This window comes from Cervus elaphus, chromosome 22 (genome assembly GCF_910594005.1).
Source record: "Cervus elaphus chromosome 22, mCerEla1.1, whole genome shotgun sequence".
In the NCBI taxonomy this organism is placed as follows: domain Eukaryota; kingdom Metazoa; phylum Chordata; class Mammalia; order Artiodactyla; family Cervidae; genus Cervus; species Cervus elaphus.
The window spans coordinates 4,031,397-4,046,608 of NC_057836.1; the positions used below are offsets into that span (position 1 = coordinate 4,031,397).

Below are 15,212 nucleotides of genomic sequence, written 5' to 3' on the forward strand. Positions count from 1 at the left end.
CCTGCTTACAGCCAGGGCGGTGGTTGACGCAGGCACTGGCTGGTAAGCCTCAGGGGCCTGGGGACGCCTAGGTCTAGGGTGATCTGGAATGGGAAGAGTTAATGGCCCACATGTCCCCTCACTCGCTCGCTCCCGCCACATTCCAGAGGGACAGGGCTCAGTGACAACGCCGCCCAGGACCTGAAGTGAAGAGCGAGAGCCCTCTATTCTTCGCCATCTCTCGAATTAATTAACTGGAAATGAGTCTTGTCAATGTTTTGGAAAGGCAGAAGGGGTGAAAAGCGATTGCTAGAATTAATCACAGTGAGAAACTACTTCAGCCGCCTGCCAGAGCCCAGAAAACCCCACAAGAGGAGACAAAGGGAAGGAGTGGACCTGAGCAAACTTCCAAGTCTTTGCCAAAGAAGGGACATGCGCTCAGCAAGAGGAATTTATTTTCTGCGGCCACAGTAAGTACAATCTATCACTTAAACGCACATTGTATTCCACGGGGACAGAAGCAAACCAGACAGCTACATTTTAAAGCAGAGAATCAACAGGACACTCAAGCACTTTCACTTTTAAGCTTATACGCATTTAACTCTATTATCTAGAAGATTCACAGATTCTTGAACGTGTATGTAATAAAATCTTCAAACACTTGCGATTTCACATACTGCGAAAGATCCAGGAAACAGATTCCAAACATTCAGATTTTTTTGGATGGAGAGTTCATTCACTAAGAGGGAAAAAAATAAAAGGAAACAAAATTGCAGATGTAACAGAGCTATTTACAAGAACCATCAAAGGAAAAAAAATACAAGAGCATTTTGGTCAATGACAGAAATAACGGAAAGAAACCTGAAACAACCCATTCAATATCATACAAGGAGTTTTCTGTTCTTTTCATTGCAGTCAACATTAGCTATCTTTTAAAGAAGGTCTAATTACTGCCAGAAACTTTTAGAACACATGAAAATTTTGATATGCCTTTTCTTTTTCTCCCCTAAAACAAGTTTGAAATTTCAACTCTCTTAAGAAAATGGCATGAACAAAAGCATGAACAAAAAGTTATTTGCAATTAAATGTAGGGCTTTCTTTGCCATCTCAGGAGGCAAACTATATCTACCCATGTTCTTATGAAGGAATTATGTCACTTCGAAGGTTATGGGGAAGTGGGGACCACTTCCCACTGACTGAAGGGGAACTAGTCCTCCTCCTGGCATACTTACCAGCTGAGGTGTGTCATTAGTCGACTTCAGAATCAGCTTGTCACCCCTCTTTTCAACTTCAAACCCCATTTTCTTAAGCAGGGATGCATCTGCCAGACCCTGCTCCTCCATCTTCGCAATCAGGTCTTGGTTTTGGCTGTTGTCTTCCGTGAGGTTCCGGATGGCGTACACCACCCACTGGGTTAGAACTGGGAGCAAAGTGAAGGAATCAACATGCTTTAACCCGAGCATCACTAGAGAAGGAGGAGACGGCAGATAACCCTAAAGGCCCAGAACCAACGAACACTTTCTCCTGGAGGATGTGCTATGAATATGCATGCAGAGCGGGAAATAATTCAAAAGGCATAAGACACACACATACACACGTGTGTCCAACACTGTGTGTGTGTTGCCAGCAACTGCCACGGAGAGGTACTGGACTGAAAGAACAAAGGAGGCGGCAAAGGCTTAGAGCAGCCACACGGGGAGTGTGTGAACACAAGCGTGTATGCGGGAGTGCGCACGCACACACAGACACACTCGTGTGTGAGTGCTGGACAGCTTTGTCACTGAGTCACCAGGGAAGGAATAGGAGTCACAAAGATGCTAGGGTAGAATCAGGCAAGAAGATCGTCCTGTTTAAAGCAAGCCCAGTTATAGCTAAAAACTGTCTCCTGGGAGTCACCATGGAATTTCCCTCATTCTGTATTTTAAAGACGAAGAAGACCTTTGAAGGCTTTACTGTTTAGTCTGAATGCGGTGCCTCACTGTGCCCTGCCCCTGATTTAGGTGTTGCGTACGGTGTCCGTCATGGCACACACAGACAACTTCCGAGGAACATAGAATCACAGCGCTCTTTTCTGAGGTCTATGCTCACTGAGAGCTATGGAAACCTCAGGAGGGCACTAGGCGGCCACTGTAACGCCCTTCCATGAAACTGCTCTAGTCTTGGGCACAGGGACACAGAGACACGAGGAACAGTGGGCCTGGCACCCTCTGTTGGTTCAGAAGGAACAAAGTGCCAAGCGTGGAATAAACACTTTTTCCAAGAAACAGAGGCCTCCCTGCCCCGTGATCAGATGGACGGTAGCAGGAAAAATGAGTCCCTCCTTGTTACCAGTGTTTCCCAGGCAGGCCTATCTGATGCCACATCGAGGCATCTGCTCCCCTAAAGGCGATCAGGTGGGTCCCCGAACTCAGGAGTCCGCGCTCCGGATCCCATCCCAAAACCGGCTCAGCAGTGAGGCTTCTCTCTTCAGCACGAGAGTGACACAGAAAGGCCTCCATGCGCACAAAGCGCGGGAACCCAACTGCCCCTAGTTCACTGACCTGGAAGGAAACCAGCAGAACATGAGCCCGTCTAGTCGAGTCAGGCGGCCAGGACACAGGAAGCCGGCGGCTCTGGGCTCAGGAAGTGCCTGCTGGTTGCTCCCTCTCGGTTCCTCCAACGCGGCCCACAGTCGTGAGTGCACATGGACCCCACACGGGATGGGCTCCGTCAGAACGGCTGCAGGTCAGCAGGAGGCCATGACCCACTGGTCTCTGGAGGCGGACCACCAAGACCACTGGTGGGTACAAATGACCAACCTTTTCCAAAGGGCAGAGAACGGTAGCTGATGCAATCCTATAGATAACTGCCTGTTTGGTGGGAAAATGCTCTCATCTCGCCAGGACCCTCTGACGACAAAGCCCAGGGCCTTTAGAAGGCTGTACGTCTTATCTGGAGATGAATCCACACTCTCAAATGCATACAAGCTGAACTTCTCCTTCTTCTCCACAATTACCAAACCCCCACTTTGTGACAGGAGAGAGAGAAAAGGATGATCCTCAGCAACAAAGACCTTCAACACATTATTGACTTTCTCAGCAGGGATCACTCATTACAATTCACTTCTCATGCAGGACGACATCATCATCATGCAAACCCATTTCCTCCCTTGTTGCAGAAAGAGATGAGGCAGGGATCAAGAGAACTGAGTGGAGGAGCGAACATCTGAGGGTGAATCTGGGCAAGACCGTGTGTAAACCTGGAGCGTTCCAGTTCCTGTGTGTGACAACTCTCCAATGCTAAATGACAGGCACAAAACACTTCTTTCTGAAGCTTCCTGGTTATTCACTTTAATTGAAAGAAAGAGAGGGGAAATTCCCATAAATGCATTGACAGCGCCTCACAACTGGAAGGCTGGCTAGCTCTGCAATCGAGGTATCAGATGCCAGGCTTGTCACCACCAGCTGCCAGTGCTGAGTGTCTCTGGAGGAAAGAGCCGTCTTCCAGAGCTTTGGACTGTCAGATATCTCAGTTCCAGGGCAAATGACACCCCGGGCTCCGGCAACATCACCTCGTCAGGCGCCCCCTGTCTTTGCACATGCGAGCCCTGACCTGGGACCCGCTCCCTCTCACCTGGCCCTCCCCACCCAGGGCACGCAGTTGACACCCCGCTCCTGGAAACCCACCCGCTCTGTCCCGGCCAGCCCCAACACCAGTTTGAGCTGGGCGCGCCTACTGCATGTTTCCAAAACATTCTCTCCCTTTTTCTTTTTCCTTTACCAGTTCTCATCACATTGCACCTGCTGATCTGCTTGTGTGTCTGGGAGCTTCTGGAGGGAAGGAGCCATACTGAGTCCCTTTTCTCATCCCCGGCATGCAGCCAGACCTGACACACAGTGGATGATGATGTGTGTGGTGACATCTTGGGAGCTATACTTATTTGTCGGTATTTCCGTATGCCCCAACGCCCTGTGAGCTCTTCACAAGCCAGGATGATGGCTTATTTACCTTCTGTCCTCTGCTCCAAGCATGGCGCTGGAAACATGTGCTTGATGTCCGAACGAGCAGAAACCACCTCCCACCCACCGTGTGTGTAAGTGTACGTGTGTGGAGGGGGTGTGGTGGCAGTGCAGTGACCACACGGGCTGTGCTTTTCCTTTCTGCTCTTGGTGTGGTTTCCTGACTCAGGGCTTCGCAGGGTGGAAGATTAGATGAAAGTAAACCAATATAAATGCAATGAGAGCAAGGAAGCTGGACTGTATAAATAAAAGGTCCAGGATGACAAAACACAGGAGAATTCCGGTGTGGATGGATAGAAGGGAGGGTTTCAGTCACGTCCACCTAGGGAGTAACCCTGCATTCTGTGGATGTCCTGTAATGGTGTTTCAACATCCTACCCCACTGTTCACCAGCTCATTCCTGTAGAAAGCTCACACGGTCACTACTCTGAGCGGAGGAAACAGCAAGATGAATGACGGCTGTCCTGATGACCACCCCTATGCGCGCCTGGGCGAGGGCGGGGCTCCCAGGCGGGGCTCTGGTGACAAATGTGACCATCACTCCCGGGAAGCAGGCTCCTGGCACAGCTTGACGGGGGCAGCCCTGGAGCCCAAGGCAGAAGAGGCAGTTCAGTCTTCTTCTGAAACTGGAGTTCAAAGAGCAGAGAGATGGGTTAAGTGGAGAGCATGGGAGGGGTCTGGGCGGTAAGGCCACACAGCCACGGCGGGGTCAACTTCCCAGAGCGCTGAAAATCGAAAAATACTCAAAACAACAGCGAGACCCCAACAAGTCTCACTCAGATGTACATTTCATATTCTTTATGTCGTAAGTGAAACCAACCTTACTTCCTCTTTAAGGCAGACTTCACCAAGTCCTGCCAGACACTCTGCGTGATTAGACGGACACTCAGCGTGATTAGACCTGAACGGTGTGTGCTCCATCTCGACCTAAGTGAGTACCGCGTATGGGGTTTGTACTGTCCGCCTATAAATCAAATAGCACACCAATATCCTCCGACGTGTGTCTATTTCCAGTGAGAACATCCTGGCACTATTGTCCAGGGTCTCTGAGTTCCTAATTTTAAGTTGTTCCCTCACAACATCTGCATTAAAGAGAAGCAGGGAATCCCAGCCCCGGGCCCGGCTCATGAATATGCACAACTCCCCTCGTTAGCAGCCGGAAGGGCCAGGGCCCGGCGCCCCCGCAGACCCAGACAGCCTAGAGGGTCACAGGGAGATGAAAGCGGCCTGGTTAATATTCACATTGCCCTCTTGTTCCCCCTCTACCGAGACAGAAAGCAAGCAAGAGGGGGGTAGAAAATTAAACATCTTCCAGAGTCTCTAATCCTACCAACACTCCAAGCGCTTCATTGTCTGCTCGGCTTTAAAAAGAGAGCTTCTAACGTTTCCATAGCTACTCCAAACAGAAGGCGTGAGCCTGTTTGTAACAAAACTGCCTTCAAAGAACCCTGCGATCAGCACCGGAGTGAGGACTCACAGTCCGGCCCCTCATCAGAGCACATGGTACCCTGAAAGAGCTAGTGATGAGCGCGCGGACTGAGCACCTGGGAGCCTCGGGGCCTGGAGAGGTGGAGTGAGACGTGGTCCCCGGACCGACCACCTGAGTGGCAGCAGCCATGAGTGCATCATCTCTGCATCGTCGGCTCCACGCTGAGCCCTGTAACCTCGCACCAGGCAGGTGAGGAGACCAGGCAGGGGAGTGCGGGCTGGGAGGCGACTGGAGACAGACAGAGACCCCACGGCCATGACACTGCTAACCTAGGCTAGGACTGACGTGCCAAACTCACTCTGAAAAAGTCAAGCCAGGTGAGTTAGAACACTGATCCTGAGACTGTTGATGAGAACGACTTTCATTGGACTTTCAGTTATTGGAATCAGTGCTACTTGCAGTCCTTCAAGTGACGGGGACGGGGGCCCCGCGATGACAGGGACTCTGCTCTGGTCACTGTGTTTGGTGTCTAGAAGCTGCTGAAAACAGGGGCTGGGGGAATTATGGCCTGTGTTTTCGCATGGATGCAATCTAACAAGTTTTCATATTTTTTAAATTAACTAACTTACTTTGGCCACGCCATGCAGCTTGTGCAATCTCAGTTCCCCGACCAGGGACTGAACCTGGGCCCTCAGCAGTGAGGTCCTAACTACCGAACCTCCCACGAAGCCCCTAGTTTTCATGTTTTTAAATGGTTGGGGGAAAGAATAAAAAGAGAAATACCAATTTGCGACACACAAAAATTACTTGAAATCCAAATTTCAGTATCCATAATAAATAAAGTTCTATTGGCACACAGTCACACCCATGCACGTACGATTCTTCTATGGCCACTGTTGTGCTCAGCAGCTGAGCTGGACTGCTATGGTGGGAGAGAGAGTGCTTAGCAAAGCCAAAAATACTGATTAAAAGGAGCCCTTTACAGAAGAGGTCTGCCAAACTGCCCTGGAACACGGAAGGAACCGATAAATACTCACTGAATGAATGAATGAACTTTTCCAAGTACTGGCACTTAAAACTTAAACTATTTGCTGTTGTTCAGTCACTCAGTCGTGTCGGACTCTTTGCGACCCCACAGACTGCAGCACGCCAGGCTTCCCTGTCCTTCACTATCTCCTGGAGCTTGCTCAAACTCATGCCCATTGAGTCGGTGATGCCATCCAACCATCTCATCCATCTCGCCTCCTTCTCCTCCTGCCTTCAATCCTTCCCAGAATCAGAATCTTTTCCAGTGAGTCGGCTCTTCACATCAGGTGGCCAGAGTACTGGAGCTTCAGCTATTTAGACTAAAACAATTTAAATGCTGGAAGATTTTACTGACTTCTCAGTATATATGTGTGTATGTACATAAACTATGTAGTATCTATTTATGGTCTTTTATATATTAACATGTCTGTAGATGTATAATGTGTATATATTTAATATTATATGTATAATATGCACATAACAGATACGTATGCTACAGATAGTATCTATATTTCCTTTCGGTTGCAGAATATTTTAAAAAATTATTTTTAGACAACAAACCCATGTACAGCCAGGGGTTTACACACCTAACAAACTTCCCAAGCACACCACTAAGCAGGGCAGAGAACGCATGTCAGCACCTCGGATAAAGCTGGCCTGAGGACAGGACACCTGGGCCACCTCGTGAGGCTTCAAAACCACATCGTTACCTGCCCTGAGACTTCCCTCAACACGAGGATGCTTTGGAGTTAACGTCCACATCTAAGCTAGTAGCTTTTAAGACGGATGAAAACTGCAGAATTTCTCAGAGTGCAAAGCAGTAGTTCTGTTTCAAGACTTTTCTGAAATGCTTCATGTTGCTGAAAACCAAAACACCTCAAAATACGGCAGTTCCCGCCAGCCAGAGGGGACGAGGGTGGGAACAGGACACTGAGGGCGACTCCTCTTCCTGCCGAGTGACAACGGTCCTGCGTTTCCCCGGCCACGCAAGTCAGAGAGACAGTGAGCGCCCGGGGGGCCGTGTCCCTGGTGGGCTCACTTCTCTGACCCCGACCCCGTCTGCAGGAGACCCCTAACCAACCTCTGCTCTGCTCTTCAAGTATTTACTCTCTGAGGAAAAAAAAAAACAAGGCATTTTCTAAACTGCTGCCAGGGAAGCCCAGGCCACACCAAGGCTGCTGCTGCTGGAGTAGGAACCTGTGCAAACACACCACAGCGGGCACCCAAGTGGGGCTGGGGTGGGTACGGGCTCCCTCGGATGGTGGGCAGTCTGCCCGTGACACAGAGGACCCAGGAGAGGAGGGTCCTCGTGGAGGAGACAAGGCTGAAAAACACCGCTACTGTCTGCCAACAAGGAGCCACACCCCCACCTGCAGGCTTGAGCTCTGCCTCCAAACGTCGGGACACTCTGCTGCATGGTGACCTGCATCCAAGCTCTGCCTTCATCTCCAACCATCACTTTGCTCAGTTAAACTGTAGGCTCTCCTCACTCAGAAAGTCAGAGTCCTCACTGGGCAGACGGCGCACTGGCCCCTCGCAGGGCGCTGGAAACCAGCTTGTGTTCAGCCCCCCCCCCCGCCCCCCCCCACCCCCCCCCCACCCCGTGCTGGTCGCTCTTCCTTCTGCGAATTGCAGGTGTGTCCAGGGTCTGATTGCGTTTCCGCATTTTAACCCGAGGGCACATCTCTGCGGCCTAGGTGTGTCAGCACCGCGCCCACGCAGACCACCCAAGGTCTGGAGTCCATCCTGGCAGTGAGTGCACGTCAGTGTCTGTGTGTTCTCTCAACTGGCAACTCACAGCTGAACACAGTGGACAAGCCCTGCGAGAAGAGGGGAGTGACAAGTGAATGAGCCTGTCGCTCAGTCGTGTCCCACTCTCCGTGACCCCATGGGCTGTGGGATTTCCCAGGCAAGAATATGGAATGGCACAGGTTGCCATATCCTTTGCCGGGGGATCTCCCTGACTCAGGATCAAACACTGGTCTCCTGCATTGCAGGCGGATTCTTTACCAGTTAAGCCACCAGGGAAGCCCCAAGAGAAGAGCGCGGGGGGCGGGGGGCAAATTATCGCCAGATTTGCAAACTGAAGGTCACAATCACAGTAAAGTAACACACTCGTGTTTCGCAGGTGCTGCCAGAAGGCGCAGAACCTCAGTCTTCACTGCGGCAGAGCGTCGTCTCAGAAACACCTCTGCTCTGAGCGCTGCAGCTCCTTTTCAGCCTCCAGCTGCCCAGGGAACTAGAACATCAAAGGAAGTGGCACAGAGGCCGAGGGGAACACTGCTGAATTCTCACAGAAACATCCCAGCACACAAGCGTCCACCAGAGAAACACACCCCGCCTGCGTCTGAATGATTCTGAAACAAAGGCTGCATTCACCGTTCTCGGTACGCACAGCTGACTTCCCATCCACGACCGCCTGCAGGGGGGGACGCTCACAGCTCGAAGGGTCCTCTCCGCTTGGAAACCAAAGCCGTCCTGCTGTCTCCCCAGGCTCCTTGCGTCACACGAGGCGAGGCATGGCGAACCGCTGTCCTCAGCCTGGCCCCAGCCGCAATGAGCCTTCGGGCCCTCAGGGCCCAGATGGGTCAGGCGCCGGCCTCCGAGGCTCACCACCATTGCCCCGCCTCGTGGCCTGTCAGTGTGGGGCCAAGTCATGGAAGATGACCCCCACCTCGGTCCGTGGCCACCCCGCGCTCCCCACTCCAAAGCCCTGTGGTGAGCGGGGGCTGGCAGGCAGGTGCCTCATGTCCACGGGCTCTGTGGGAAAGGGTCCCCCAGGCCTGAAGCTAATCCTGTCCATGACACACTCTGGGACCATCTCACCACTTCAGAGCGCCACGTGGAGAGCCCGTCGGTCTGGCATCAGCCCCACAACAGGTCTCAGACTGGGATGGAGCAAGGCCGCGTCTAACCAAACCACACCAGAGGGCCAGGCGGCCAGGCGGCTCCGTGTGTGCTCGGGGGCGCTCAGGCCCGTCTGAGACTGACCAGCCTGGATGGGGCGGGGCAGGGACGGCCACCCCAGGGCCCGCAGCCCTCGGTCCCTCCGCTGCCACCGCTCACCCTGACCCTTCTGTGGGACGTGGGCTCGCGCGTGCGCACGCTCACCCAGGGGGAGGAGGAGGTAAATGTTGCGGGCGCCTGGCCTTCGCCCACTAAGAGGGGCAGACCCCAGTTCTCCTGCCAGAGCTGAGCAGTACGTGCGATGCTGCCAACGGCACACAGGCAGGCCCCCCACCACACCACCTCAGCCTTCGGGCTCCAGGGGGACCTCGTCCAGGAGAGGCCTTCTGGATGCAGTCAACTGCTCAAGGGAAGCCAGGACCCAGGCTCTGCTCACGTCAGGGGATCCGCTGGCGGCTGTGATGTAACCGGAGGTCACTGGGCTCTTACAGAGAGAAACTTGTGAGGAGCAGCCAAGGAGGTAGGGACCCTCAAGGGCCCGCCGCTAGCGGAGAGGGTAAGTCCACAGCACTCTGCTCTCTGGAAGAAAGAACTTGCTGGCCTGAACAAATTTCTAGCTTCCATCAATGTAGGCAAAGCTTTGCAGGGGAATTAAGTGTCTCTCACATAAGCCACTGCTATTTATGTGCATGAAGTCATAACAGTAATAATAAGCGTAACAGAACCAGCGGTGTGATGACCCGCAGGGCCACTCCAGGCACTGACAAAGCCTCCAGCTTCGCCAGCACAGCACTCACGGGAGGGGATACCAGACCTTCTACTGATGAGGAAACAGACCCAGGAGGCGGAGGACCCTGGGGGTCAGGCCTGGTCTGGACACGGGCTCCAGCCCCCGTCCCTCTGCCCTAAGCCCTCCTCAGGGACCAGCCCATAATGGGGGACCAGCCCATGAGGGGAGACCTGGCGGAGGCCCGGAGCAGTCCCCTCCGGCCAGGCTGACTGCAAGCTTCTGAGCTCTGCCTATACATCAGGGGAAGGAGTGGCAGGTTTTATAAGACTTGAAACAGAGTCCCTTTTTCTCAAAAGATAAAATAAGCCCTCAGATACTGGTCAGAGTGATTACCTCTGCAAAACATCTTTATAAGTAACAGTGAACAGTTTAAAATGAAATTAAAGTTTAGAGTAGAAAGGTGCATGTGTGCTCAGTCACTTCGTCGTATCTGACTCTTTGGGACCCCGTGGACTGTAGCCCACCAGGCTCCTCTGTCCATGGGGATTCTCCAGGCAAGAATACTGGAGTGCGTTGCCAGGCCCTCCTCTAGGGGATCTTCCCGACCCAGGAATCAAATCTGTGTCTCCTGCATCGTAGGCAGATTCTTTACCAATGAGCCACCTGGGAAGCCCAGAAAAACTAAGTAACTGCATCTAAATTATGGAAGCTTATTGTTTGCCTGGTACTAACAACATCTTTATATGAATAAAGCATAGCCAGGGGTCAAAAACAGTTCTCAAATGCAAAGGCTTACATGAAGAACACAAGCAGTGTGGGGGCTTCTGGAGGGTTCTGGGCTAGATGAGAGCCAGCCGGCTCTCAGTGCACTGCACGTGCGGGCTGCCAAGCACCCACACCACCGGTCCTTAGTCCAAACATCTGGACACGATGAACCCCACAGTCACCCAGCCCATGCTGGTGGCCTCTCCTCCCGCCACCCACAGCAGCAACCAGTCAGCAGGCAAGAGCGGCAGGCCCACAGGTCTGGACGGGCACAGACCTGTGGAAGTCTCATGCTGTCTGCATGCACTGCGATCACAAGCAGGCGGGCTGAGGGCTGGGCGCACAGATGATTCTCACTAGAGGAGGAGCACTGCGGTGTCCGCTTCACAGTCAAGACAACCTCAGCAGGAACTGAGAGTGTGCAAATGACTCCAGCACTAACTGGAAATAAGCACCCGTGACACCTGAGCCAAGCTGGCTGCAGGGGGGATACTAACGTCTCAAGCTCTTCCTTGATACAGGTCTTTTTAAAACTTCTAAAGTACTGGCTGTCCCACTTTGGGGGGAACCTCACTCAATTTCAGAAATCTAATACTTCAACATGTTTTCGCTGTCCTCTGTGAACAACATGCTTCTTGACACTTCCACTGGAATGAGCGCAAGCAATTTAGATACAAACGCAGGCTTCCACTGTTAACACATACCCAGCCTCTCAGGATCTAACCGTCATCTGGGTGCTCGTCTGACAAACAGGAAGGCTCGGTGCCGGGGATCCAGTAACTAACGGGACACGCAGGTCCCCACCCCTCTGGCATTCTAGACAGGAGGCGGGCATCAGCCTCAGACAGACCTTCAGGCTGACACGGTCAAGCCTGACCACAGAAGGACAAGGACCACCGATGAGGGAGGTGGGAGACGGCTTCTCTGAGGGGGGGACTGAGCTAAGAATTCAGGATAAAGAGAAGCTGGTCACCTGGTGCGCTGGGGAGACAGCAGCAGCGCCGGCCGTGTGGGACCCAAGACGGGAGACACGAGCTGGGCAAGGCTGGGGCTGGAGGCAGGATGCTGGTAGAGAGCAGGGGTCGAGGCCAGAGGCCAGAGGAGTTTCAGGCTGTAAGAAGGAGTGTGCATTTTATACAATGAGAATCCACTGAAAGAGCTGAAGCAGAAAAATCAGGCAGCTCTCTTTGGGAGCCATGGAGGGTGGCTTGGAGGGAAGACGGCGTGGGGAATGGGGACCAACCAGCATCTGTAACAGCAGGAGTGAGTGTGGCCGAGGAAGGACCTAGGCTCAGACTCCAGCACTGCCAGCCTAAGCTCTAGGACCGGGCGAGGTGGCTCCGCAGGCGGCGCAGCAGTGAGGAACCCGCCTGTCAGAGAAAGCAGATGCAGCTTCCCTCCCTGGGTCAGAAGATCCCCTGCAGGAGGACAGGGCAACCCAGTGCAGCATTCGTGCCTGCAGAGTCCCACGGACAGAGGAGCCTGGGGGGCTAGAAAAAGCCAGGTCACTCAGGTCAGTGAAATCCCATCTGCTCAGCTATCAGCAGCGGTTAGTTCTCCAGCTGCCCCTGCCACCACTCCACCCGAGGAAGGGTCGGTCGCCTGTTCACGGCCTCTCACAAGTCAGTGTTTCTCAACCAGCATCAGAAGCTACAAGAGGATCTCATTAAACACAACACCATTCCTCAGGTCTTTATTCTCCCTGTGCCAATCTCCAACTAAAGGACGGAGAGTCAGGGCAATCACCACGGAGGGAGGCAACGCAGAGGTGGGCACGCGTGTGTTTACCTGTAAACGCAGCTTCAGCTAAGTGTCCACGAGGTGAAGGCCTGACGCCGCAGTCCTCCTGAACTTCCGAGAATATTCAGTAGAGAGAAACAAACACTACTAACTGCTGTAACAGCAACAATGTGAAATGACAGGATAAATGAAATAATAAAAAGGGGCCTCATTTGAACCAGGATTCTGGCAGACTTCTCTCAAATAAATAAGGTTTAGCTCTAACCGGGAGAATGGCCAGTGTAGACGGAAGGAGACCCCGGGAAGACAGCCGGCAAGGGAGCCACGGTGCCGAAGGAGAGTCAGGAAGGGCTGCCTGACACTGGGTGTGGCAGTGTGGGGACCGTCTAGTGAAAATAAAATTTAAACTTTAAATGGTGTCTGTTAAATCAACCACCCAAAGGAGCAGAACTTTAAGGACAAAAACGAATGGCAATAAATGTTCGCATAAAGTTTTGTTTCTGGTTTGGAATGAACTGTACATGGTGGCACTTAAAACATTAATAATAACCACTGAGAAGTCAAATTAAGAAAACAGTGACATCTCCAAGCCAGGGGGGTCAAGTGACTGCCAGGAACTCGAGCAGCTTCCACTTTCTCACCAACCCAGGCGGAGCGGGAACACGGGGCACGTGGTCACTTGCAGGCCACGCGGTTCATGCTAAGCACCTCACCTCGGGAAGGGACAGACTCCCGTTTTCTAAGTGACATGACAGTAAACCTCAAGCAATCTTGCTTCTCGTGTAAGTAAACAGGTCAGAGCAGGACTGATGCACTCTGACCTCTGAGGAGAGGGCATGGCTGAGTGAGGCAGGCTGAGCAAGACCCGTGGGTGGCCAGGCCCAAGGTCAGAGGGCAGACCATGCACTCTGGCCTCTGTGCGCGCAGGAGACGTGTGCCGCTCACAGACTCCACACGCGAGTGTTTCAGTGTGGTGATGACAGTTTTCATTTCAAGCCGCTGTGATCTTCACGATGTAAGAAAACAAGATGTGCACAACCAAAAGTAGACACAATCTGAAGGAGTATAACTGGAAGCATTTACGTCTCATTTTAAAACAGCTGGACCATCTGCCAACACACCTGAACAAGGAAGCAGAGTCCACTTTTGTGAGCGTCTCATTCATGACAGGACATCCCACGCCTCCAACTTCTGGCTTCCAGTGCTGGGGAACCAGCCGCTAAGATACTGTGGAAGCTACATCAAACAGTTGCTAGGAAACTGTAGAAGCTACATCAAATGGGTAGGGCTCCTGCCCTCTCACTCTGAACGCGTCTGGCCTGCATCTGTGGAGCCTGAGGGACGCGGGGTGCAGCATGGCGGCAGAGCACTCCCCATCCTTAGCCCCACGTCCGCTCGCTGCACACAGGGGCCCAGGGAGGCCTCCGTGCACCCGCCAAATCGTGTCCATGCTTGTTTGCTCTGGACGAGGACAAAGACTTGGTTCGCACACCTTCAACCACACTAGGTGAGGGGTAAGAGCATCAGTGAGAGGCTTTAAAACCTGCATCATGTAACTGGGAAGCCAAGCCCAGCGCTTATCTCTTTAAAGCCAAAAGCAGTAAGAGGTTTTCTAGTTTTAATTAATGTCAGCTCAACAAATGAGCAAAAGATCACTGAACGACCATCAGCTGCGTGATGCTGGGGACAGAACTTAACACTAGGCATCATTCCCCTCCGGAGGATGAAGACCTATTTCAGCAGGAAGACGTCCCGCCATGTGAGCGTCAGGACGGGCAGAGGCAGACGGGGTCAGCAGGCATGCAGTGCGCACAGCACGAGCGCCCCCCTGGTGTGGGACCGCTGATGCCTTTATAGGCAACAGCAAGGCCAGCCAGCGCTGCCAGCCTGGAATGCTTGAGGTGTTTCCTCCAACGCCTCCCTCTGGCGGCAGCTTGGCAGGCCCAGACTGCTGGTGAAGAGAGGACTGAATGGAGCGTGTTCCCAAGTTTCCACTAAAATTCCTGCATTCCCCAAGATGTGGCACTGTGGCCCAGAATTTCCAAAATGCATACGAGAACTGCACAGATTCCAGGGAGTCCTGCAGCAGACGCCTCTTACCACAGGTCTGACACGTGTATGTATTACTTAGAAGACTTCTCTCATATAATAGGTATTTAAGATACTGCAGACAGAAATATGCCCTGGGACACACTGCGGTGACACCCCTGGGGTCTGCGGGGGCCGACGCAGAGTGTGCAGTATGACACAGATCCCGCCCAGGACAGACTTTTCTGGAGGGAAAGGTTACACATCCAGGAGTTTGTGCTACACTCACGGAGGGGCAGAGGAACACAAGTGATGCACAGAGAGACAAGGCGCTCGGGCTCAGCTGGGGGGTGGCGGGAGAACTCCAGAAGAGCACGCGTGCTCAAGTCTAAGAGGAGGAAGAGCTGGGCCGGCGGAGAGGTACCCATTTTCCAGGGTGGCCACCACCTCAGGGCTTCAGCATCCACCTGGATCACTACTGAGGCCAGAGCGGAGCGGGGGAGGGAACCACGTGCTAGACATGTGACAAGACTGGCGCCAACACAGCTGCACACCCCCGTGCCCCGTGTCCCCCGGGGAGTCCACCTGAGAAGCACTGTGAAGGGGGCAG

The 15,212-nt window shown here is 53.0% G+C and overlaps 1 protein-coding gene across 2 annotated transcripts in view; it reads right to left on the reverse strand.

Moving 5' to 3' along the window:
- Nucleotides 1–416: 416 nt before the first annotated feature.
- ATXN10 (ataxin 10) overlaps nt 417–15,212 on the reverse strand; it is a 140,292-nt gene continuing 125,496 nt past the window's right edge. Inside the window, exons 11-12 of one of the 2 annotated variants that reach the window (XM_043880862.1) lie at nt 1,212–1,399; nt 417–718 (exon numbers count right to left, since the gene is read on the reverse strand). In XM_043880862.1, coding sequence (XP_043736797.1) covers nt 716–718; nt 1,212–1,399 — 191 coding nt within the window. In that variant the 3' untranslated portion in view covers nt 417–715. Of the gene's footprint in view, nt 719–1,211; nt 1,400–4,571; nt 4,604–15,212 lie in introns of those variants that run through there. The other variant, XM_043880865.1, reaches the window with a different exon arrangement.